Raw genomic sequence first — 25,452 nt, forward strand, 5'->3', positions numbered from 1 at the left:
ATCACCGATTCATATGTGTGTTTATACATATATATATATATATATATATATATATGTATGACACTAGTCGGTCCAAATTGTATTTCTCCTCAGGATTGTTTGCTTCTCTTGCATGAGATTGTTTTTTATTATATATGGAATAAATTTCATCTATTTGTTCATTAATCAAATTTTTGTCAATTAAAAAAACACTAAAAATTGTATAACCATTTTTCTTTTTTTCTTTCTTTTTTTTTTTTTTTTTTGTGTGTGGAGTTTTGCACTTTTTAGCTACAGATTTCTTGTGGCTAATTATAAATAGTTGTGAACAATTTAGTGTGGTTTGCTTGGTTGAATTTTGCAATAATCAAATCGCCACCAATATTTAAAACACCATTGGGCCTCAACTCAACGAGACTGGCCTCAAACCAAACTCAGGACCTAAGCCCATAAGTAGCAAGCATAACTTATATATAAATATAATAAAATTAAAAATCAAGTTTTCAAATAAACACGGCTGACATGTTTGTTTCTTTAATAATTTATTTCAATTGTAAATGAAGTTCACCAATTATACGAACTGCTTTGACCAAGATAACGCCAGAAGCAAAATAATTATCTCACTCTGTGCAGTACTTTTGGTCGAGGTTCTCATAGTTTTAGTAAAGAAATTTCAGGTTCATTTATGAGAACTATAGCCCATGAAGTACGTAGAGTACATCAATCAAAATCTGACTCAGGAAAATAGTAAACAGGGTACATATAATAAACAATGTATATAAAATAAAATTAAAAAATCCCTTTTTGCTGGAATATTCTGGACCCACATTCAGGAGACTCTGGACCATTTAACTTTTTGGAAGTAAGTAAGCAACTCGAACAGTAGTTTTCAGTGGCGGTGGTTGCAGCTGTTTTTATGTTTTTCTTTTTGGACATGCTCACTATCAACTTACAATGCAACCCTTAACAAAAAAACACTTCCAATCAAAAATTACAGACATATCCACATGCTGTTAAAAAAATCATATTTGTAAATTGAAGGAATTAAATATACAATATTCAGGGTTTTTAGAGTACCAATATGACTGACCATTTAAGAGGATACATCAAAAACCCTCTTCTTTCACACCCAATAGAAAAGAAAAAGGAAGAGCCTCTTTTCCGCAAACTATTAAGTTATAAAAGAGAAGATTAACTACTCATATATGATTAGAAGCGCCAAAATTCTCATTCTCCTGATCCCTAGTATACCCATCCCTGAATATTCAATTCTTTTCTCTCAAAAATGCACAACCGGTGGAGATGGGACAAGCTAGACCAGAGAGCAGACAAATGTGACTTTCTGAAGTATAAATAAACAACATTCACCGACGGCCCCTTCTGCCCCTCCCCCGATGACCTCCCCTCCCTCTGCCTCCAAAGCCGCCCCTATGTTCTTTCAGCCCCAATGATTGGACTCCCCTTCTTTTATGCCCTGTTTCTTTGTCCTCCTCGTCTTCTTTGTACTTGGCTGAGCTTCTTGACCTAAACGAAATTTCTCGTGATCCACCAGGTCCCACCTTGACATCCCTTGGTACACCAGATGCCCGCTGGTCTTTTTTGAGAGCTGCCACTCTCTCTCCCAGTGGAAGTGAATCCTCCTTTGCAAGTGACACACGGTTCCAGAATGCCTCTGCATGACGCTCATCCTTGACTTCATACAATCTACAGAATGCACCAAAAAATAATACTTATCAACTCATTCACACAGTTACTAACATCCAGTAGTCAGTACCCAAATCCTAAGACATACATAGCAGTGGTAGGTTTGGGAAAATACAAGTTTCAGTGTTTGACAAGGTAAAAATCAATATTACAAAAATGCTCAAAAGTCAGATGGACTTATCAATCTTATATAAAAAGAAACCACTAGAGTCCAACTAAAGAAGAAGAAGAAGAAGAAAGGAAAAAAATAAATGAACAAATAAATAAAAATAAACAGTGGTCATATAGTCTCACCTTGGTGCTTGTTCCTTCTTTTCTATTTTACTCTTCTTATAAGGCTTATCATCTTCAGATGACTCAGATATTGCAGAGGCATCAGAATCGCTTAAGTTCTCATTACCATTCTCCATCACAGCTTCAAAATGTTCTTCCACCAAAGATGGATTCTTCTGAGAAGCCACAGGGTGTAGAGATAGATACTCTTGCGATAACTCATCAATTTCAAAGTCCTGTACACAAATCATAGGCATTAACATAGTCCAATTTAAAAGGAGCAAGATAAATCCTTATACACAATTCAAAAGCTTGTCCAACAGAATACCAATGAAAAGATTCCCATACCTTATTCTCAAACATTTTTGCGAATCGCTCATCTTTGAAGATCTCGCTGCTAAGCTCCTTCTTCTTGGATTTCTTTTTGATCTCATTGCCATCAGTATCTTTATTCTCATTTGCTTCTTCATTAACCAAAATGCGAGCTGCAAGACTACGGTTTACTTTGGGTAGTTTCCTCTTAATCTGCAGTGACAGAAAAAATTATCGTGACAGAATAACCAACACATTAGCAATCTAACATGATGCTGGATCCAACAATAAACATGATATTCATATCCTTATTTTACTCCCACGTTTGCAAAGAAACCCTCCCCTGATACAAGAGTCAATATCGTGCTATGAGGGGAAACCAAAATTTTGTAACAGCCAGTCAATTAAGCCCATAGCATTTGGAACACAACTGCATTCTCATCCCTACCCTCCCTCCCCTCTCTAAAAAAGAAATAAAAAAAATTAAGAATTGATGCATGGCATATGGGGGCTGAACTGCCACATGAAATGCTGGATGCCCATCCAGTACCCCTGGTGCTTCAGGGCTACGCTTATAAAAACGTCAAATAAATAAGATTTATATTTTAGAATGAAATGACACACCGTGATGCGAGAGGCAAATTCCTTTTCCAATTTATCTCTCTTCATCTTCTCTATGTATTCATCATCAGCAAAATGCGATTTAGCCTGCAAAAGCACACATATAAGTAAAAAAAGTAGAGGTAAGAGTACAATGTAGAACTTCCAGAAAAAGCACTCAGATTAAATTACAATATGAAGAATCAAATCCATTTCTTTTGATAAAAGAAGATATACATCTAGACTACAAAGCTAAAAATAAATTCCAGTTGAACAGTCAACTAGAAACCCACATAAATTAGATGTCTCTAAGGAGCAAATCATAGCCAATTAAGAGCTAACAAAAGGTAAGAGACTAAAAATAGTTATAAACAAAGTAAAATACTGTCTTAAAAAGCAAACACAAGAGTACACAATGTTATTAAAAGCACTGTTTTATTTCACAAAATAACACATAATACCCTTCCTCACAAAAAGCAAATATAAATGGGGGCCTAACCTTCTTATACAATCGATAATCAATAAAAAAGCCATGCATATAGGCTCTTAGTAGATTGGTCCCAATCAGGTTAGTCAAATTCAACCTCTCAAGATCTTCTTTTGTCACAAACTTGAAATCATCATATATAGTCGTTTGTTTATCTTCCTCCAGATCTTCCTGCAACAATAAAACTCCAAGAAACTTAACTTTAACAATCTTTGAAGATGTAATACTAAAATATAGCTAAACCCATACAAGAAACAAATAAATAAAATCTAAAAGATCATACTGTTAAATTCTCTAGGTGACCACACCACTTGGGAGCAGGTCCAAGAGCAGGAATGAAGTAAGATGGTATCTGACTGCAGTCCAGTGCCAGGAATATCAGCCCACTTCCACTGTATGCACAAATATCATTTATTGCTCCAGCAGTTGGCTCAATGCTAGTCATGCCTTCTCCCTAAATAAATAAAAATTAAATTAATAAAACAAAACAAAATTAGACTGGAACATGTCTGAAAGTCTTAGAATACGTACATACATGCAGCATTGAATAAATAAATAAAAATAAAAAGAGGAGAAGCAAAAAATGGTTAAAACTTTGCACCACTTTGTACTTATATGATGATCCTTCATTAATCTCTAAATAAATGATCCCAAAGTATGGAACACCAATTTCGAGTAACTAGAAGACGAGGCATGGATGTAAACAGAAAGAATTTTCAAGTAAACGATCCATCACCTTTCAAATGAAATGTCTAGGTAACAATTACAATTGACAGTCATATACTCATTTCCAACAAAATGTGCTACTCCCACTAGCACACAGTTCCACTCTTGACACATCTTAAAACAACTTGGACGGATTAACTAGAGCAATGGAACACACACACACACACACACAAAAAAAAAAAAAAAAAAAAAAATTCATCATCATTAATACAATTTTTTTAGCAGATAAGTCAATACAAACAATCTATTGAATTAAATTATTACCGTTTGTGGATCCCATATTCTAACAATATGATTGTCAGTCGTAATTAACTTTGGCTTCTCAGAATTAAGTGTCTGATGCCATTTAATATCCAGTATTGGACTCTCATACCTATATAACAAAGAAAGTTGTCAACAAAAAATTACAGGCAAAGGAAAAATTAAGACCAACATGAGGCAGTAGACTCACATGTGATCCTTAACCCGTAAAGGATGAGATGAACGCAAGTCATAGATCAGCACCTGCATATTAAATGGGAATAAAGTCATATTTCCATAATAGAGACCATAGGAAAAGCAATGTAGATTTCACAGTTTGCAAATATTACTTCCTGAAATGACAGCAAGATAAAATTCAATCATACTGCACCACAGTGCAAGGTGATAAGTGAAATATGAACAAGGAATAGTTTACCTGTCTCTGAAATATCAGTATGTGGCTATCCTATGGACCCTCTTGTAAAGGTGCTCACACCTTATATTTGACCACCTTAGGTACATATGTTTTAAGAGTTTCTCTAAGTCTCATGAAAAAAACAACTGAAACTACTAGAACATGCCTACTTAGTTTAGGAAACTAAATTTCCTCTTCATGGAAAAAAGTGCCACACTGTTCAAATTTGTTCCCAAAAAATGTCTTAAACAATATTACTCAGGTTTGCATAAAATATTGTAAAGTCAGTAATGAGTGTTATAAGGCAAATACAAGTACCAGAGCTAATCTGCCATCATACCTTTCCTGCACTACTTCCAACAGCCATGAGGAAACCCCCATCTCCATCAAACTCTAATGCAGTAACCTCCTACAAAACCAGCAGACTCGTAAGGAACCAAATTGAGAATCAACAAAGGTTAGGATAATGTCTTGTCCTCATCATCAAACTAAAGATGGAGTTAAAATTGAGATAAAGTACTACAACCAAGATTTAAAGGTAATAAATCATTACATGATCAATATCACCAGCAGGTGCAATTGCATCAATTCTACCAACTGAAGATCTTGTTCTCATGTCAAAACATTCAACAGCCCCATCATCACCACCACAAGCAACTAACCCATGAACTTTGCTGAAATTGTAACCAAAACCTCATCAACCTAAGATAAAAATCAGACATCCCAAATATTACGAGCACAATGACTAAAGAAGATGGCAGAATAAAAAGTAAAAGAATCCAACAGCAACCTTCTAGAAACTACATTTAGGGCAGGAGATTGTGTGTTAAGAGAAGAGAGGAATCGACCCTGCAAAAAAGTTAAACATATTAGTTTCAAACCTTTGAAATAAAGCAGGTCCAAAAAATCAACCGAAAGATGTGGAATCCCAAAACAACTAAATACATTATGTAGAGCATGTGTTTCTACAGAAAAAAGATCACACATCGGACATTAACCTCCTACAAGAAACAGATTCCAGTAAGATAAATGGACAATGGTAACCTCAAGAAGGGCACCTTTAGTGGCATTGCAATAAATTATTATTATTATCTAACATTCCTTTTTAAGTCTTTGAAATTCATCACTCTGTTCCTTGTTATTTGAAATAAAAACAAAAAGAAACAACAACAAAAACAAGCAAACAAAAAAGCTTTTATCATACACATCCACAACCAGAGAAAAGTACTTAAAGAGATCAGTTAAGCTGAAAACCTGCTCTAAGTTAATTCTGTATAAATCAGGCGAAGAGGCAGCACAAAGCAAGTCACAAGACCAGCAATCATAGTCCATATCCCTTCCCATTCTGTGAACAAATACAAATAAATAAACAAGTTTGAGAAGTGAGAAATAATCAAGCTCAAAGAAAACAAAAATGACACGAAACTTCGAGGAAAGCATAAAGAAGAAACCTTGGGATCCGCAAACTGTAATGCTTTCCATATTTAGCATGTAAATTAACGGAACGATCAGCACATAGAAATGCAAGCTTTGAATAATCATCACTCAGAATCTAACCAAGTAGAAAAATCAAAAAGTCAGGATATGCATTGAGATAATCAATAGCACATAAAGTTAACACATTGAAATTAATAAAAATAGGGTAAGATTACAGTGTTAAGAAGAACATTCTCACTTAACAGAACTAAAAACATGAATAAACACTAAAGTGACAGATGAACAGGATTGGAAAAAGCAAAAAGAGTACCTGAAAATCGATTATCTCCGAATCCAAGTGCCTTTCAAATTTCAGTGCCAGCTGCCTTAGCTCATATACTTTGACTTGCGGTGGGTATATACCTGCATTTCAACATTGAATCATCATGGTTGATCAGAAAGTGAACTTGTTAGTTTTACATCCTCCCTTTACTTCAGTATAATCAAGATTACCAAATCACATGAAATATTAAAAACACAAAAATAAAAAGCAAGTTTTGAAGCACCTGATGCAATTAGAAATTCTCCATCAGGAGTAGCCTTGACCTTGCTCGTTGCAGTTTCAAATCTCAAGTCCTGAATCAGGTCCTGGATCGCTTCCTCCCCTTGCAAGTATTCTGACACAAAAAGAATGAACACGAGACGTCAAAAAGAGAGAACAAACAAACGTCTTGGTACATCTTAGCATCAGGTGATAACTTCTCCGTAGGAAAAATGAGGTAAAAAGTAAGAGAAAAAAGAAAGGGACTTGAAAAATGACCACCCACATAGCAAAATTTTTATTTTGATGAATAACATGTAGATAAAATAGTTCTTGGCAAGCAAAGCAAGTTGCAAACACCCGTTTTCAGTCACTTTAAACAATTGAGGATTAAAAAATAAAAAATAAAAAAATGAGAAACCAAAGTTTTTTCTTAAAAAAAAAAAAAAATGTTTAGAAATAAGTTTGGAGCTACAAATGCAGTGCTATGTCATTAATCTGACAATAAATTTTTGAAAATTCAGACTATAAATTGAACGAAGAGAAGAAGAAAATCAATAAAATAAACGTTTACTTTTGTTTCGGCGAAGAGGTTGAAGCTTCTTAGAGGAGGGATGGTCGTTGAGCTTCTTAGAAGGAAGCCAAGAGGCACGAGACCGTTGCTGGGAACCATAGGTATATATCTTCACACCGTTAATGGAGGTGGACTTGAGCTCTTTTCCTTGATACGCCATTGCCTAGCTATGCCGTAGAAGAATGATCGAAAAGGCAACGCCGTTTTTGTTATGGAGGAAGAGAGACACCAACAAGTTTTTAGGGAGCGCGAAATCGAAAACGAAAGCTGAAGCGGCAAAACTCTGAGACAGACGACGAGACGAGTCTCCACACAGAGAGAGCGAGAGAGAGAGAGAGAGACCTACTGCTTTGGCTTCGGGTCGGCGGCCGAACAAAACCCGGCCGTTGCCAGTATTATTTGGCTTCAGTTCTCTAAAACAAAATAAAAGGACACTTATACCCCTTCATATTTCTACATTTTCTTTTTACGCGTGTGAATTTTCTTATAACTACATTAAAAGTAGATTTCATTTTGGATATAAATTTATCAGTAAATTTGTCCAGCTACAAGTATAAAAACTCTAGTTTTTTTTTTTTTTGGTTTTTTTTTTACATTATTATCTAATTTGACTATAATTAACAAAAAAAATTGAGAGTTTGTAACTGCAATTTTCAAAAACACAAAAATAAATCTGAAAAGGTGCTAAAATATATGGGTGTAACTGTAATTTTGTAACAAAATCTATAAATAATTTAATTTTTGTAAATTACACTGGGCCCTGAATACGATGATTTCCGTATGGAAAGCCCACAAATTGCCCAAAAGGAAAAACCCAAACAAGACCTGAGCCAGGGGCAGAGATTTAGGCCTATCCTGAACCCTAATAATAAAATTCCATTCCATACATATTAGTGCTACAATCCAATCCCATCCCTTACCACTGCTACTGCTACTCCGGGCGGTTTTCAAGTGGCAGCTTGAACCGGCGAATCACACGCGTTCTTGTCTTCAGCTTTCTTTCAGGTAGCAATGGTTCGGCCTTATGCGGTAAAGGGAAAGAAGAGAAAGAAGAGCGAAGGGAAACACTATAGGGAAGAAGCTGATGAGCAACAACAACTTGAAGCTGTTAAGAGGACTATGTTTCACAAAACTGCGAGTAATGGAGATGATGAACAAGCAGTAGATACGGAAAAAGATGGTGCTAATGGTGATATTGATGAGCTTGATGGAATCCCACTGGCCCCAAGTGATCAAAAGGATGTCAACAGAGCTGGGGTCACCTTTATACTCGAGAAAGCTTCTCTGGAAGTCGCCAAAGTTGGAAAGGTTGTTTTTTTTTTTTCCCTATTTTTTCATTTGAATTTGGTTTGATAGGGGAGTTTAGGTTTTGAGCATTCTTTTCTTTTCTTTTCTGGGTTTAAATAATCGTACGTAAATAATATCCCAAGTTACCGAATTTGATTTCGGAATTTGCCTCCTTTTTTTTTTTTTTGGGTCACAAACGGGAAGATAGTACCCCACAGAAACGCTTTCTTTGAATTATATGTATATTTGGTTTTCTTGTTGGATTCTTATTGTTTTTATGCATACAGACTTACCAGCTTTTGAACTCCGATGATCACTCCAATTTCTTGCGGAGAAATAATAGAAATCCTGCTGATTACAGACCTGATATTGTTCATCAGGTTAGCATCCTTGGTTCCTCATGGAATTACTCTTAATCCGCTTTTTTTTTTAAGACGTGGTTGTTTTAAGATGTTTCACCGAGAGTATCGTTTTTAGTTCTATGAAATAAGATAGATATGCCTTTTTAGTAATGGGGTTACATCATTTATGCTATGGTTTATCACTTTTCCAATCTGTAAACCATTTTATGATGATCCTAAATACTGTGGCATACAGGCTCTTCTAATGATCTTAGATAGCGTACTGAATAAGGCTGGTATGCTGCGAGCTGTGTATGTGAAAACTGATAAAGGCGATCTGATTGAAATCAAACCTAATGTTCGAATTCCTAGGACATTCAAGCGGTTCGCGGGTATCATGTGTAAGTTCCTCAATTTACACCTAAATCACTAACATTGTGCAGCAGCATGACTTTGTGACTATTAATTGTTTTGAAGAAGGCTGTTTTGTTTTGCTGGTTTTTTACTCTTGATAATCACTTGCAGTGCAGCTGCTACAGAAACTGAGTATAAATGCTGTTGGTAAGCGTGAAAAACTCATGAAGGTGATCAGAAACCCCGTGACACAGTATTTACCTCTTAACTCCCGCAAGATAGGTGGGTCTTTGTGTGCTTTGTAATTGTTTGCGTGTTATGTGCAACTAATGAGGAGAAATCTTGCACGCATGGCAGGCCTCTCGTATAGTTCAGAAAAATTGGTTAAGTTGCAAGATTATGTAGAAACATATTCAAACGACACAAGCCTAGTTTTTGTGGTATGCATTGAAGTAACTTTGTACACGTGTATGCTTATTTATTTGTTACTTAAAAACCTTCAAATTCTCAATATGATGTATCTTCAGGTTGGTGCAATGGCTCATGGAAAAGTTGAGACGGACTATACTGACGATTATATAGCAAGTAAGAGTTCCGCATTTATCTTTCAGAACTATATTTCTATAGAATCTTTAAGAGTTATGTATTGCATATTGGTCCTTGTAAATGAGGTTGATGTGCTGCTCTCTATTTGTTATCTGCGTATGGTTCAGATTATGTAATTACCGTATATCTTTTGCATTATTGAATTTCAAGTGGATCCCTATTCCAACAGAATTTTCTTGCACTGTCTTTGTTTTTTCAATAAATGAGTGCGTTGTTCATGTAAAATTAGCCATTATTTGAAACATGGTAAAAGAATTATCTAATTTGTTACTTTCTTTCTACCTTCTGCAGTTTCTAGCTATCCATTGAGTGCTGCAGTCTGCATCGGAAAGATTTGCGTGGCATTGGAGAATAAATGGAATCTATTGTGATCTACAGGCTTCTACATCTTCTAGATGATAAAATTAGTCCTGAAATATCTTATATTCTAGGTAAAACTTGTAATTCCTGCAAGTTCTTTTGGAGAGCATATACAAATTTTTATTATATATTTATTAGATTTTTTTGAGGATTGGGTTTTGAAATTATAAATTCAAGCCTGAATTTTAAGAAACTTTTGCTTTGGTACGTATGAACCATTTCAGTGTCTATATGGTTACCCTTCTGGGTGTTCACGCTGCTTTTTGCAAGATTTTAGTATTAAAGAGCAAAAGAAAATTATTAAAATTATTCGTGTATTTTTTTTATTTTTTATTTTTTTGGCTCAACTACTAGCATGTTTTGAAAGTCTGCGTTAACAAATTTTCAATTTGTCAAGTAACCTTAATGAGAGCTGAAAATAAATTGGAAATGAATTGATTTCAACAATTTGAAGCTCGTACTTCTTTTGGGGGGGGGTTGGGGTTCCAAGCTCGTACTTATCCTGGCCAGAAAGTAAATGTTCCACGTCGGCCCGAAAAGTCTAAGGGAGACATTTGTCTTAATGGCCTGAAAGTAAAACTTAGATTTTGCACCCCACCACCCAAAATATAAAGCAAAAACGTTACCACTACGTTTAACCCAAAAACCGACTATCCTAAAAGGATCAATTGACTATGCTAAAAGGATTATTGCCCCTTGGTAGAAAGTTGCTTCTTGAGATTAAGAACCTCAGTTCCTTTCGAAACCAAACGCTCCTTCAGCTTTGCTGCTGCCTCCTCATACTTCTTGTTCATATGATCAGACTCATTCATAACTTCCATGTATCTATTCTTAAAGGTAACTTCCCTCGCGTGTGTCCATTTGAGCCTCATTCTAAGCTTTGCCATTTCTTTTCCATTGTCAACTTGATCCTGATTAAGCATACAAGGCAACAAAACTAGGACTTAGAAAGAAACAGAATTTCTAAAAAGTGTGTTTCAGCAAATTGGGGCAAGAACTTGGATTTGTGGGTCATAAAAAGGCTATACGATTATCTTAGAACTTTAAACACTTATTGTTGTAGCAACCTTTTTCAAAGAGAAAATGTCTAGCATCTTTTCAAGAGTGCATAAATATTTACTGTTCACCTTACCAGTAAATAATGAAGCAAAATGTTGATACTGCATGGTATTACCATACTTTGTGACATGAAAAATCAAACTTATAAATTGTAATAGAAAGTTTTCAGGCACTTACTTTATGCATCTTGACTTCCATGCTGGAAATTTTCCTATTCAATTCCTCCGCTTGAGTTTTAAGAAATTCCACTTCAGCTGCATGGCTCTGCTGTTTGTGTACCTGGGTAATTAGTTTATCTCTTTCCTCTGCCATTGTGAGAAGTTGGTTTTTAAGATCCTGTCAAGTGCAGAATGTATGACCAGTCAAAAAAAAGCATGCCATAACTTTTTCAAAAACGATCTCAGTTTCAAGTATATTTCTTATGCATGGATTGACAAAAAAACAAAAAACAATAAAACCCAACCCAAAAAAATAAAAAATAAAAAATAAAAAAAACCTGCAAATCATTTGAAAGTTTGGATCTCATATCCAAATCCCTAATTTGAATTGACAAATCTTCTTTTTCGTTTTTCAGATATGGCAAATCCTTTTGAAGCATATCCACTTCCTTGCAAGCGTGATGATGATCAGAAACAAGCATCTCCATATTTGAGTTTAATGTCTGACAATTAAATCAATAAAAGTAAGTTAAGCAGTCATAGATAGTTCATAACCATAAAATAATTACAAGAAAATGATTTACCTCTTGAGATTGATTATTCCCAAGTTCATCTATTTTTAGTTTATTTTTCATTTTATCAACTCCCAAAGTCTTGTCAATGCTGTAAAAAAATTGAAATGGAAGCATCAGCTGTTTGTTTTTTACGGTTGTAAGTTATAACTGCAACATTAAAACAAAAGGCTGGTAGAGGTTCCAGCAACAAATCATTTGATAATAATTCATTATAAACTTTGCAGGCAACAGAGGGGCATTGTGTACATTCTCAAATGATAAAAATTATAATAAGATAGTCAAGAACAATATAGTGAGTGATGGGGGTAAATCACCAAATAAAACAAAAAAACAAAAGTTGAGAGGTTCTATATATAATCTTTGTGTGTGTGTGTGTGTGTACATAAGCACAATAATCCATGAAAGAGATCCGAAAGCCTTAAGGCACATCCAAGAAGCCTCAAAATATTATACTACTGTTTTAAGTTGTACTGCAAATTACCAAATATTTATATGTTAAAATTTGGTATTTCTATTAGCAGTAATATCGTTCTTTTGAAGATGTGTAATCCTAATATTTGATTCCATTAAATAGAGAAAAGGAAAAAGTTTAAAAATAAAAAAAATAAAAAAATAAAAAATAAAAAAATAAAAAGAATTCATGTATATACATAGTTGAGGAAACAATAATACGGTGGGGAAATGCACAAATTGCAATTGACCATCAAGGCAATAATTATGCTTGATTTGCAGCTAAGTCCAAAACATACCTAAAAGAGACATACCTGCATATCTTATCCCGTTCTGCTTCTTCTCGAGAGCAAGTTAATTTTTCCTTTAGAACTTTGCATTCTTGTCGAAAAGATTCCAATTCATTCCTCACCTTACATTTTAAGACGATGATAACCAGATCAAGTAAATAACATGCTATGTGGATTCCAAACATTCTAATTCACAATGTTAGAGGCAAGAAACATAATATTACCCTTCATAAGGGCAAAAAGTTCAGGGGTGTGAAGGAGACATGCTCAGACAATAAGTAAATGGAGAAGAGAAGCCTTTATATTGATACCAGAATTAATGGAATAGGAATATAAATGTAAGAAAAAAAATAAATAAATAAGAGTTATGACAATAAGTAAATGGAGAAGAGAAGCCTTTATATTGATACCAGAATTAATGGAATAGGAATATAAATGTAAGAGAAAAAAAAAAAAAAAAAAAAAAAAAAAAAAAAAAACAAGAAGAGTTATGAATCTTACCTCAGTCAATTCTTTTGACAATGATAAAATCTCTGTATCGTGTAACTTTGATTTCTCTTCTATGGCTTCAACAGAAGCCTTCTCCTTAGCTGACCATACTGCCCTTTCCTCCTCCATTTCTAAAAGAGAATCTGTAAGCCGCTGCAAAACCAGAGTTATAATCCGGTGAACTTCACACCAATAAAACTCGCACAGACTAGAGATTGATGTTTGTAAAAAACAATAGGCTACCATCGCTAACTCCTCCTTTTCTTCCACCAACATTTTTATGGTGCTTTCCATCCTTTGCTGCTCAAGTTTAGATTCTTCCAGCCCTTGGCTCTGATAAATGATAAAAGTTAAGAAGCCAAATAAGAAACTTTAAAACATATAACATAATAGCTGTTTAAAGTTTAATGATGGAAAAAGAAGGAACCAGTGAAGTCTATAGATAACAGGAAGAAAAAAACTTACAAGGGCTGCAACCTCTTCCTGCGACGTCTTCAATTCCAAGTTTGATATATTCAACTTTTCAGATAAATCTTCTAATACAGAAGTCAGATCATCATTTTTAGACAAAGTTTCTTCTTTTTCCCTGACTGCAGCTGATAATTCCTCTTCTAGAGAAACAATTCTTGTTTCCATTTCAAAAGCATACACTTCCATCTTCTTGTATTCCTCCTGTAAAATATAAAAAGAAACAAATGATAAGTAGGACAAATATCTGCATGAAGTTGGCTAAAAGTTCAAAAGACAAAAGTCATGGTTTTCCTATGCACGTATTACTTGAACGATGTAGAGTAACCTGAGGACCATGAACATGAAAGATGCAAAGCAAAGGGGTTTAATTTTGTAGTAAATTAATGGTAAATTATTTCTTATTTATTCTCTCACTCAAATCTAACTTTAGAACTTGCGTTGCACATGTTTGATGTCCAAAAATCCAAGAACAAATATTGAATCCCATACTAATCACCTGCAGTGTCTGTTCAAAGGGTGCGGCAAGACCTTTAGCCTTTTTTGGATCAAAAATCTTTGAACCCTTATCTGAAATGGAGTCACGCCTTTTACCAGCAAGTGACTCACGTTTGTTAATATCACGTTCAAGAAGAGAGTTCTGACCATGCAAACGTTTTATTTCTCGTTCCGCAAATGCCTTCTCACCCTAAAAATTGCGGATGCATCAGTAAAGGATGGTAATTGGAATTAAATAAGATGACCCCCATGAGAAAGCAAGATATAGTATCAAACCTCAATTTTAGTTTTCTCCTGCATGGCATTCTTAAGCTTGAACTCAGTCTCTTTTAACTTTGTTTTTGTTTTCTCAAGATCCTTTCTCAAAGTTTCTTTTTCCCTGGCCAAGGAACAGGATGATAAGCGTGATATTTCCTTTTCAAGAACTTGAATATGGGAAAGATATTCTCCCCTTTCTGAATCTCGTTGTTCCATAACTTCCTGAAATGAAATTAAACATTTAAGAACAAAGCACAGCTTTAACAATGATATAGATAAATAAAAGATGTATGTGTGTTACAAAGCTTACTCTCAAAGACTGTGCTGAATTTTGAGCATCTAGTTTTAGCTCTTCTATCTGGTTCTGAAGTTCAACTGATTGATTGTATAAAAGACGCTGCATCCCAGAATATTAGCAATTATTCTCAATATAGCTAGAAAGTAATCTTCAAATCTTCAACATGTAGAAAATTGCACACCTTCTGATTTTCAAGTTCAGAAACTTTCTGTATAATGCAAGAGTTTAACTTGTCCTGATCCCTTATAATTGATTTTACTTGGAGAGAATACTGGCACATCAAAGTCTTGAAATCCTATGTTGCATGGAATATAATTAAACATTTAGACTAGTAAAGGAGGAAATAAGTGTACCAGTAAAGAAGGAAGCAAGTGTCTTATTATAACAGATGTAAAGGTGGAGATTTTCTTTTGATAAATATTTATTAAAAAAAAAAAACACAGGAAAAGAAGAAGAAGACGAAGAAGAACTAAATCTCAGCGATAACTGCTTAGTTCATTCTAGGATAGAACCATTAAAACCATCGTGTGATGTTTCAAGATACTTACAAGGAATGTTTCAATTTGACCAGAAAAAGTCCTCGAGACATCTTCCATGAGTGAGGAGATACTGTCAATAACTACTTTTGAGTTTTGGACTTCCATTACTATTTCTTGCACTTCCTTAAATAGCTTGTGCTCAGAATCTAAACACCCCTCCTAAAAAAGGTTTTTTATAGATTAGTTGCACTGTTATAATAGTGAACAATTATACTTCACCAAGATCAAGAAAACTATGAACTCAAAGAAAATGTCGAGAAGATAAGCTAAGAGATTATCATCACAGAAACCTATAAAAGAGGAAGGGTACATATATGGTTCCTTCCCCCCCCCCCCCCCCCCCCCCCCCCCCCCCCTCTCTCTTACAGATTCATTTGAAGCAAGTTGTTCATGAGCAACCCTGGCTTCCTCACGTGCATTCACAAGCTCTTCATAGAGCTGAGAAAATTAAAAAATATATTAAAAATCCACATATGGAAACAGAAATGAACATGTTAATGCAACAGCTTAGAACAATGATGTAAAGAAATGATTATGATGGCCCTTCCAGACAATAAATGATTCAGGCTCCTCTTGACCTGAAGCAGTCCAGAGGATCATAAATTAAAACAATCAATATAGCTAAGCAGTAAAATTGATATTTATATGATCATAGCAATGCAATATAAACCATCATTACCTCTTCAAATTTCTCTCTGGCACAAATGTTCTGCTCCATTGCCAGATCAACAATACTATCCAGATTTTGCTGGCTGGAAGACTTCTCCATTTCCAACATCTTAATCTGCAAGGTAGATGAAAGTTTTTAAACGAAAAATTTTGCAAACTAAAAGACAAAAGAATTTTAAATCAGCATCAAATAGAAAATGATTGCCAAGAGATGCAAATAATCATAAGGAAGAATAGTAGAGAGAAAGCACAAGGACAGAAGATAGGGTGACCTGTTCTTGAAGCCTCTTGATCACAAGAATAGCCTCTGACTCCCTTGTTGTACCTTTAGTTAGATAATTAGCAGAATGAGCCTCGGCAAGCTTTCTTGTCAAATAATCAATTTGTATTTCGCTTTCAGTTCTCTGCATGACAAATAGATCAATAAATAATAAAACCACAGCTTGCTAATAATATGACAGAAAAATGTGAAAAAGAAAAAGTGGCAACCTGACTCTCAAATCTTATTAGCAAATCTTCATATTCTGCTTGCATTTCTGCTAATTCATTGTCCTGCCAGAAGTATAGAGATAAGACTAGTAATTTTCAGTATAGGAAATGTCAAGGAAAAGACAAGATACAAACCATGGGTAAGCCTTTTTTCCTGAGAGGCACTTTTCTTCTGTTTGTTATATGCAATAAAGCACATGGATCCGGAAGATTGCAGTCCTCAGACGTGTTAGTTTTAAAATATTCATCTTGTTTGCGGGATTCTTCTTCAGCATTGTCTGCTCCATTCACCAGTTCTTCGAAAGGTAGAAGTGGTCCCATATCACGTTTACGTTTCATGGGTTTCATAGCAGAAGCCTTTGACTGGATGGTAGAATATACCTGATATGCACCAAAATGCTCCAGTTTATACTTATGTACTTATTAAGAAACTAGGACTCCACAATTTCATAAATGTTTCATAAATGACATACTATAAAAATTGATCAGTTAAAATTGAAGCAATAATAAATTATTACCTCTACAAGAGTTTCCCTTGAGAGGTTACCTGCACACCATGTATCCCTTCTTTTCTCCTGTGGTAGGAAACACAGGATTTTAACATAAACCAAAGAGAGAGGAAAAAACAAGCTTCAATGTTTGCACAGATATGAACAAGTGTTAAACATTGTAGAAACCTTTTTAGGACGATCACGATTTTCTTCCCTATTTGAATACAAAACCATAGAGCTTAGGTTTTCAATTTGCTTTGCTTGCTGTTGCACCATCCTCTCCCATTCAGCTTGGGCTTTCTTTTCCTCCTCCAACTCCAAAGCTATTCTCTCTCTCTCCAGCTCAGTCTGCAGGGAAATAATGAAAAATTCCAAAATATGTTTCATTCTTGTAGTTAGAGAAAACGGCAGAGTTAACATTTCAAACCTGTAACAATGTATTCCGCAAATTGAGGATTTCCTCTTCCAAATGCTCTGAATGTGATCCCTGAATACAGATTTAACAAGTTAAATGACCAATAATTCAAATGCATCGTGATATTCTATAAATGACAGCAACTAATATAAAAATTAGACTAACCTGCAACTTGGATCGAAGCTCCTCAATTTCTTTCTTTTGACGCTTTAACAAAGCAGCATCTGTTAAAATCTGGCATGAACCAAATAAAATTGGATTGTTAAAGAAGACATATCAATGCAAAAAAACAACCAAAAAAGATGCACAAAAACTAAAGCAAAAAGAAAAAGTTTATGAAAATGAGAGCTAGATTAAAGAAAAACCTCATTGACATGAGCACAGTTTGTGACTCGTAGTGCTCTGCTTGCAAATTGAAGACTGCTTTTGGTCTCATCTGCATGAATCTGCCAAGAAAGACAAAAGTGCATAAAAGAAACAATATCAACCAAGCAGGGGTCTATTGACCTTATGAAGTGTTACCTGTGCAAGCGTGATATTACATATCATAGCTGTATTTGCATTTCCACCGAGAGCTGGTTGCAAAATACGTGTCAGTTTGCTATCTCGATATGGAACATGACTCCTGCATGTAATATTGAACAATGTCAGTTTGATTTGAAATGAATAGCATTTTCCACATGTTCCATAACAAGCATAAGACCTACCCTTGACTCTCAGCACCTTCACTTAATTTTTTAATTACCGTTCCTAATGTCATCAAACTTTTATTAATGTGGGAACCCTCTTTCAATCGAACACCTTCTGCACCAGTTTTTGCAGCACGTTCTGAACCAGCAAGGTCCACTAAATTCTAGTAGAAGAACAAAAAGACCACAGAATTTATAAAATACAAATCATACAAATTATACAGAGTTTATAAAATACAAATCATACAAATTATAGACAACACCAGCTGTTGAACCAAAAGTAAATGCAAATAATAGAAAAGGTGACAAGTAAAGAAGGTCTATTTCAGTAATGACTTACCAAAACTGAAACACGAACAGCATCACAAGCATTGGCATCTTCATCTTCAGTTTTATCCCGGCTCTCAATTATCTAAAAAGTAATATCATTAATTGGATGAACATGTAAACTTTTAGTATATCCATATGCTTAAAAAAACAGAAGGAAGAGTAATTTTACCATTCGGAAAATAGTGTGGGACCTACTACTATGAAGGTTCATGTTTGTCTCTCCAATATGCCGATGAGCTGAAATTTAAAAATAATTAAATAAAACAATAAAACTAATATCAAATGGACAAATATGAACAAACCAATTAGACATGCGACTAGATGAATCTGACGCAACAATTTCAGCTACTAACATTCTCCAAACTCCATGAGATCAAGGACTTGCTCAGGAGTGGCAACAATTTCTTCTCGTAACCCAGCAACATAGATTCCCCGCTGCAAATAAAGAAAAAGACAGACTACTCATTTTAGTACTCAGACTTTCACAAACACTGATAACCACATAAGAAAAAGAAGGTACCTCTAGATTTTCATGAATCTGAAGTTTTCGATGCTCAGGAGCCAATAAATCGTTTATTTCCTCGTTATAAATTTCCATGTATGACATTCGGAGAAGGAATTCCCGATCCGAGTTCTAAAATGCATAACAAAAAAGCAAACAAACAAAGGAATTCTATTTGTCAAATTTCATACAAATCAGATGAAATAGTCCCGTATCAGTATGAGAAACAAAGTGAGTTCCAACTGTTTGGTCATGGTTACTTCAAAATGGAGTTTCGATGATAATAAAATAAAAATTAAAAATTCCCTAGCAAAATGAGATTGAAATGTGTACCTCATGAATTGCGTTGAACATATCGCTCACGGCGAGAGGAATTACTCCGGGCTCCATAGCTGACCCTCTCATAGTGTAAGTTTTGCCGCTGTTGGTTTGCCCATAAGCAAAAACAGTGCCTACAATAAACTCGAACCAATGAGAAATTAAACAAAAATCCGATGTTTCCATATTTGGAGCATAAATTCTCTTTTGAATAGTACAATTAATTTGAACAAAAAAATAATAATAAAAATAATAATAAAATATCATGTAAATTTGAATTTTGTGCACCGTTAAAACCACGAACTGCAGCGGCGACTATTTCTTTAGTGCGAGCTTGATAAACATCGATTGTCTTGCAATCCTCACCGAAAATGCGATCTAAGAAACAAAATAATTACAAAATTGGAAACGAAAGAGGAAACAAAAAAATGAGAGAGAGAAGAAGAAGAAGAAGAAGAAAATACCGAATTCGAACTTGGAGGAGTGGCTGGGGATGAAAATGGAGTTGGCTGAGATACGCCAAGGGCTGGTCTTGGCGTCTTCCGGTGAGAGTGGCCGAGCACGAACCGCCACGTGTATTCTATCCATTTCCAACGAGTAGGACGAAGAGAAGAGAGGCTTTCTTTCTGGCAGAGTCGCGCGCAGTGGAAGGAATACTGTGGTGGAGGAAATGAGCCCTCCTTTTTTGTTTTGGGGCAACGCTGATTTTCCCGCCTTAAAGTCGTGGAATTTCAAGCCTCAAACTAGGGATTTTTATTTATTTTATTTTTTTTAACGAGAAATATTATAAGTGAGAACCAGAAAAAAGATCACCCACAATCATCGTTCAAAATATTAGCCTTTATATGTCTCGAGAAATATGTATTAGGCTTTATAAAAACGCGCCCTGTTTTTTGTTTTGAATTTTTTCTTTTTTTTCCTTTTTTTTTTTAACCATTAATAACTACTTTTCTATTTCCAAGGTAAAATAAAATTGCTTTATTTTTTTTTACCATCAAGTAATTTATTTTTTTCTGTTTATTTGTTATTATAGTAACAATTTAAGTACATAGCTAATAGTTTAATATTAATATTATTTATTAATTTGAATTAATCATATGAATTACATTCTAAAATACATATTTATTTTCATATAAATAAAGATCGTATATTAATTTGGATTAACCATATGCATTTCCTTCTGAATTCATATTTATTTTCATATAAAATAGCTTTAAAGGAAATTACAATTACATCAAAATTTTGCACAATACTAGCAACTAATTACTGAAATATAAGCTCATGTAACATGAATATAATAAACGATAACTAACAAATCAAATCTAAATATTCGATAAAATTAGCATAATAAAGCATGGATAACAATCAGCAGGAATTTATAGGCATGCAAATTCTTCATGCTCCAACATTTTTTCTTTTCCAAGAATGCTAAATCTGTTGAAGTATTATTGTACTTGCAATTGATAACAATTTTCTCGATTGCGACACAGTACCTCAACAAGTAGGTAATACGCTCAGCATCACCGAATGCATTATGTTAATGAACCAGTTCTGACGAAGTTTTCGCAGACAAGAGCTCAAGAAGTGGAGCATTAATAGACAACAAATAATCAATGTGTTTTGCACTCACAAAGACATGAGTCAGCGAAAGCACTTTGAGAGACTTCAACCCAATGAAACTTTGGTCACGGAAAACAGGTATGTAGGAAAATTTGCAGCAATTTTTAAGCTTAAACCGAAAGAACAGATAGAAATCCAACTCAAGCCTTTCAAGTGATTTATTTCTCAAAGCAAACTTAACCCACTTATCGATGAATTCCATCGCTGTGCGTCAAAGAGTATTTAACTGGAACAAGTCCATATCACCCGACTATTGGCCCACCGCATAATTTACCAGATTGAAGTAGCTCTTCGTTTTCTCATTCAAATACTCATTTAAGGTTCATAGAAGAAGGGCACAGAGATTATGCGTCGAATTCGAAATGGAGAATCAACTATGCAAACGTCCACAGATAACGCCATCGTGTTGAGAGGATACTAGTAGCTGCTGCTTCCTTTAGCGGCAATAAAGACAGTATACAAACAAGAATATCATCGGAAAGCTCCTCCACGGCGCATTCGGATCAACCTTTTGTTTTCTATATAATTAAGAATAATAAAATATTAAAAAAAAAATAAAACAAGAAAAAGAAAAAATAAAAATCTCTAGCCCAAGCATAATAATTTTGTATTTCAAAGCAGTATTGAGTAGCATAATGTGTTCAGAAGTGTCTTATTATCTTGTGCTTCTATGTTGTATCTGACATTCTCAATCTATCGGAAATTTCTAAGAGAGGGGACCGAATAAAGAGGCGTAACACCTTGAACAAAATGAAAAATCTTTATTTTCCCAAATCTTCAAACCTCGGATCTGATTACCAATGTTAACCCAATTCAAAGCAATGAAATCCAAAAAGACATTGTCAATGACAACCCAGTTCAAAACAATGAAATCCAACGACTCCAAGACTTCCAAAACGACGACAACTAGAAGGTTCAGCCGCCATCAGGGTCTGCGCAGCGTAGTTTCTTTTTGAATAAAAAAATGGCTAAAAAAATTCAAAAGCAAAAATGAAAAATCAAAGGTTTTTGGTAATTTTGCATGTAAATGCCTTGTAGGTAAAGAGAAATTTTAAGCGCGTAAACAGAAGCACTCCAGGTCGAATGAAAGGGTTGGTTATAAATAGTTAGGGGCTGGCCCAAGAGAGCACTTCAATATTGGGCTAGCTACTAAAAGGATGGGTTTTTTGAAAACTAACAATCCCGTAGATCTATTCTTGAAAAATAGCAAAATTTTTATTTTTTTTTTTAAAATAACCAACTTTTAACACATTTAGATTAAAATATCTTTTATTATATTTTTTTATATTTTTTTTTCTTGTTTTCCCTTTCCCTTTCAAAACTTAGGCTAGGGCTTTCCCTTTCCAAAAACACCATTGCAGTCACCACCAAAAACCAGTCATCGTTACAGCTGCATCATTGCCATAGCCACCAAGAGCTAGTCATCACCACAGCTGCACCATTGTCGTCGCCACCAAGAGCCAGTCGTCGCCGCACCAACACCATTGCCGTCATCACCAAAAGCTAGTTGTCGCCACAGCCGCAGGTTGCGTCTGTGCTGGTGCCGCTGCAACCACCTATTCCTTCTTTCTCTACTTTTTGTTTTATTTTTTTTTGCTAGTGGTTGATTATTTATGAACTGTTGTAATATTGGAATTTTGCTTCAGCAAGGTAATTAATTCAAGAAAATTTTATATCTGAAACTTGGTGAAAAAAAAAATTAAAGGATTTAGACATAGCCTTTGAAGATTTGGAAGTAGAAGAGGAGGACCCATTTCTTAGATTCATCGAATATGCCAGATCTATAACATCCCCTAAAACAAAAGAAGAAGAAGACCAAGATATGGATCCCAAAATTGGAAATGGAAAAAAGACCAAACGACCCAGTTGAAATTGGATTGCTTCTCAGATCCTCAAGTTTTTTTTTTGTTGTTGATACCGGCAAGACCCAGCCAGATGATGTCTGCTGGTTGGTAGTGAGAGGGCTCTTAGTATCTGCATACCCAAAAGGGGGCGCTATCTTTCACTCACTGAGAAGTGAAACCCTGTGACTAGATCGTCCTGAAGACGGATGCAACGGGAAGATATGGCATTCTTTCTATTGGTCAACAACCAACCACAGTTCTCTAACATTCTTCACTACTCGTATAGGAAGGAGTCTCTTTCTGTCCTGTCTGGAGCTTGGACTGCAGTGGTGTTACCCCAGCAATTCTTCTCTCTGATATCATTCACGTACAGAGCTTTCTTTTTTTTTTTTTTCTTTTTTTACACTTAATTTCATATTTTCTTAATTTCATATTTTTTCAATGTATTCTCTAATGTTTGGTTGATGAGAAAATTGAGGGGAAAAAAAAAAAAAGAAATCCAAAGTTTGAACCTTTGTTTTGGGTTTTTGGTTATGGAAAATGGGTAAAGGTAAAGATTTTAGACTGGCCAAGTTTTATTTCTACTAACGGGGAATTGGCGATGTGTAGAATGTTGTAGGCGTGGAGTGAGCAACATAGAGATGGGACTACTAAGAAGAGGCCTGAATGTATCAACAAGTTGAGGAAGAAACATAGAAGAGCAAAGCTTCCAAACACTGTCATAATTGACTCCATTTATGAAAAAAATTTCTTGTCTTTAGGTAGTGTTTTGGAAGCAATTATTGTCAATGCTTATTTGCTCCCAGGTACTCTTTTCAAATTTAAAAATTCTCATGGTGTTTTACTTCAATGGAGGCTTTGTGTGGCTAAATAATAAAGCGAAGTGGAATAAATATATTATGCAAAAAACTTTCATTACACTGTTAAAAGGGAAAAAGATATATAAAGGTATACATTTAGATTCTTCTTCTTCATTGGTCCAATTTATTTCCTTTTTCCCTTTAGGTTTTTTCGTGTGTACTTCTTTTTCTTTTTCCATGAGTGATCTGGAAAGTGAGTTCTGTAAACTAGAAAGTTGATTCATAATCATGTTATTGATAAAATTGGTTCCTATTTTAGAAACTTATTTCAAACTGAAAAAAGAAATTTCCTATGGTTGAATGTGGATATCCTCCTGAAGAAAGAGTAAAATTCCTTTCTTTCTTTGGTGTGTAATGAGGACTTTTTTCTTATGTAATTAATTTTCATGGTGTGACATCTTCCTAAAGTTTATGTTAATTATCTTGTTATTTGAATAGAAAAACTTGCTCAATATCTTGTAGTATATTTGGTTCTGTGTTTGGTGAGCAGCTTCAAGTATATCTTCCTTTTAATTCGTGATGATTTTATAATTTATTATCAATTGTTCCCCTCTCTCTAGTTTTCTTTACTTTATTTTGATTATTATTTGATGCAGTTTTTGGTGTCTAAGTTGGTGGCATGTTGCATTCCCTTTGAACCTAATACAGACCAATTTGTCGTTATGGCCCTAATGTCCATGGCTGGAGGGGGGCCTGATATGCAAGGTTATGATGAAGAGGAAATGATGAAGCTTCGAGCAGAGAGAGGTGGAAGAGCTGGAGGTTGGAGTGTAGAATTAGGTAGGAAGAGGAAATGATTTGATTCGGCTGTTGCCACTATTGTCCATTGTACTACACATTTTTTAATGATTTTTTTAAAGCAATTATGCAATAAAATCATACAGAAAATCGGTGAATTGAAGCTTCTGGATACATTTTCCTCCGGTCGGAAATCCCATATGGAGGTCAATTGAAGCTTCTGGATAATTTTCCACCAGGCGGAAAATTTTTCCTCCAAACAGAAATCGTTTTCCTCCTGTTGGAAAAAATTTCCTCCAAGCGGAAATTGTTGAATAAAATTTACTCTTGTCGGAAACTAGTTTCCTCCACTTGGAAAATTAATTTCTAATAAATTATTTAAATTGATAGTGGGGTAAAAGAATTGAGAGTGGAGACAAATATTATATAAGATGAAAATGGATTTAACAAAAAATGTATTGACTTTTAACATCAATAACCATTTAAAAAAAAAGAAAAAATGATATATATAATTTTTTCTTTTCAAAATTATTTGGACATTTCATAAAATGGATGTAAATTAAAGATTTAAAATCAACCCCAGAAAGCCTCTTTTCATTTGGGATTAAATTCTTAAAAAAAAAAAAAATTGCTAATAAATCTTCCACCATCGAGTAGAAAATATAATATCCAAGATATGAAATAATTATCAAAAGATATTAAACCATAATACTAAATTAAAACTTCCTAATTCGAAGCATAAGATAATGGATTCGTACATCTCTGGCTATAATATCTAACACCACCGCATCGACTACATCTACATCCAATAACATCTTCACCTTGGGATGGTATGCGTTGCATCCTCTGCCTAACATTATCAACTCCTTCATTGTTTATTTCAGAATGCATATCATTATCATTGTCTGGCAACTCATAATCAAAATCTACATCATTATGATCAACATCATCCCCTGCTGCATTGTAATTCTCATCATGATCAATATTATGCAACTGCTCATCTCCTCATCGTTAGGAAACTGTTCAGCATAGTCACCTCTAACATCAACTCCTTCGTGGATGTTAAATGATATCCAGGCCCCATGAACATCAACTTGATCTCTAAACTGAGTTTCTTGAACCCTAATTTCCTGAGATGTAGCCTGAATAGGTTCAGTACCGGAAACTTGTGGTAGACGAATACCAATTGG

At 34.7% G+C, this 25,452-nt stretch overlaps 3 protein-coding genes across 6 annotated transcripts; 1 reads left to right on the top strand and 2 right to left on the bottom strand.

Annotated features, from left to right (window-relative positions):
- Nucleotides 1-987: 987 nt before the first annotated feature.
- On the bottom strand, nucleotides 988-7,670 carry LOC107435875 (uncharacterized). Its single transcript, XM_016047510.4, has 16 exons — nucleotides 7,268-7,670; nucleotides 6,719-6,829; nucleotides 6,484-6,575; nucleotides 6,188-6,288; nucleotides 5,991-6,081; nucleotides 5,527-5,585; nucleotides 5,290-5,410; nucleotides 5,077-5,145; nucleotides 4,533-4,585; nucleotides 4,346-4,454; nucleotides 3,639-3,809; nucleotides 3,368-3,526; nucleotides 2,893-2,976; nucleotides 2,305-2,481; nucleotides 1,978-2,192; nucleotides 988-1,683 (listed from the first exon to the last, which is right to left on the bottom strand). The coding sequence occupies exons 1-16, from the start codon at nucleotides 7,425-7,427 to the stop codon at nucleotides 1,344-1,346; spliced, it is 2,112 nt and encodes a 703-aa protein (XP_015902996.3). The 5' UTR covers nucleotides 7,428-7,670; the 3' UTR covers nucleotides 988-1,343.
- A 450-nt stretch (nucleotides 7,671-8,120) lies between these two features.
- LOC107435882 (uncharacterized) lies at nucleotides 8,121-10,363 on the top strand. The gene is made up of 7 exons (XM_016047516.4): nucleotides 8,121-8,575; nucleotides 8,842-8,934; nucleotides 9,152-9,296; nucleotides 9,421-9,531; nucleotides 9,607-9,689; nucleotides 9,777-9,834; nucleotides 10,147-10,363. Exons 1-7 carry the CDS (start codon nucleotides 8,279-8,281, stop codon nucleotides 10,224-10,226), a joined length of 867 nt encoding a protein of 288 aa, XP_015903002.1. The 5' UTR covers nucleotides 8,121-8,278; the 3' UTR covers nucleotides 10,227-10,363.
- Nucleotides 10,364-10,551: 188 nt separating this feature from the next.
- Nucleotides 10,552-20,008, bottom strand: LOC107433746 (kinesin-like protein KIN-7O). Of its 4 annotated transcripts, none has more exons than XM_016045091.4 (32): nucleotides 19,665-20,007; nucleotides 19,489-19,578; nucleotides 19,216-19,334; nucleotides 18,901-19,014; nucleotides 18,734-18,815; nucleotides 18,550-18,617; nucleotides 18,391-18,462; nucleotides 18,069-18,214; nucleotides 17,884-17,986; nucleotides 17,727-17,807; nucleotides 17,527-17,595; nucleotides 17,374-17,433; nucleotides 17,133-17,294; nucleotides 16,974-17,030; nucleotides 16,591-16,836; nucleotides 16,456-16,518; nucleotides 16,239-16,370; nucleotides 15,977-16,081; nucleotides 15,664-15,735; nucleotides 15,307-15,456; nucleotides 14,940-15,053; nucleotides 14,771-14,857; nucleotides 14,479-14,682; nucleotides 14,204-14,392; nucleotides 13,702-13,908; nucleotides 13,480-13,569; nucleotides 13,249-13,389; nucleotides 12,772-12,869; nucleotides 12,017-12,095; nucleotides 11,771-11,935; nucleotides 11,452-11,610; nucleotides 10,552-11,126 (listed from the first exon to the last, which is right to left on the bottom strand). In XM_016045091.4, exons 1-32 carry the CDS (start codon nucleotides 19,786-19,788, stop codon nucleotides 10,902-10,904), a joined length of 3,873 nt encoding a protein of 1,290 aa, XP_015900577.4. In that variant the 5' UTR covers nucleotides 19,789-20,007; the 3' UTR covers nucleotides 10,552-10,901. The 4 variants fall into 4 exon arrangements, with proteins under 4 accessions (XP_015900577.4, XP_024923869.3, XP_024923871.3 ...); XM_025068101.3 differs by having other exon boundaries at nucleotides 12,757-12,869; XM_025068103.3 differs by lacking the exon at nucleotides 15,664-15,735 and having other exon boundaries at nucleotides 12,757-12,869; nucleotides 19,665-20,008.
- Between the last annotated feature and the right edge of the window lie 5,444 nt (nucleotides 20,009-25,452).

The sequence above is a fragment of the Ziziphus jujuba genome, chromosome 11, assembly GCF_031755915.1.
Source record: "Ziziphus jujuba cultivar Dongzao chromosome 11, ASM3175591v1".
Classification (NCBI taxonomy): Eukaryota; Viridiplantae; Streptophyta; class Magnoliopsida; order Rosales; family Rhamnaceae; genus Ziziphus; species Ziziphus jujuba.

Excerpts from the sequence above, each read along its gene's own strand:
- LOC107435875 (XM_016047510.4), bottom strand. The coding sequence starts at position 7,427 with ATGGCGTATCAAGGAAAAGAGCTCAAGTCCACCTCCATTAACGGTGTG. Across the intron at positions 4,586-5,076 it reads TTGGAAGTAGTGCAGGAAAG|GTGCTGATCTATGACTTGCG; the intron begins GTATGATGGCAG and ends TTTAATATGCAG. Across the intron at positions 2,482-2,892 it reads AATTTGCCTCTCGCATCACG|ATTAAGAGGAAACTACCCAA; the intron begins GTGTGTCATTTC and ends CTGTCACTGCAG.
- LOC107433746 (XM_025068101.3), bottom strand. The coding sequence starts at position 19,788 with ATGGATAGAATACACGTGGCGGTTCGTGCTCGGCCACTCTCACCGGAA. Across the intron at positions 17,808-17,883 it reads GTAATATCACGCTTGCACAG|ATTCATGCAGATGAGACCAA; the intron begins GTAACACTTCAT and ends CTTTCTTGGCAG. Across the intron at positions 15,736-15,976 it reads CCAGAGAGAAATTTGAAGAG|CTCTATGAAGAGCTTGTGAA; the intron begins GTAATGATGGTT and ends TAATTTTCTCAG.
- LOC107435882 (XM_016047516.4), top strand. The coding sequence starts at position 8,279 with ATGGTTCGGCCTTATGCGGTAAAGGGAAAGAAGAGAAAGAAGAGCGAA. Across the intron at positions 9,532-9,606 it reads TCTTAACTCCCGCAAGATAG|GCCTCTCGTATAGTTCAGAA; the intron begins GTGGGTCTTTGT and ends CACGCATGGCAG. Across the intron at positions 9,690-9,776 it reads ACACAAGCCTAGTTTTTGTG|GTTGGTGCAATGGCTCATGG; the intron begins GTATGCATTGAA and ends ATGTATCTTCAG.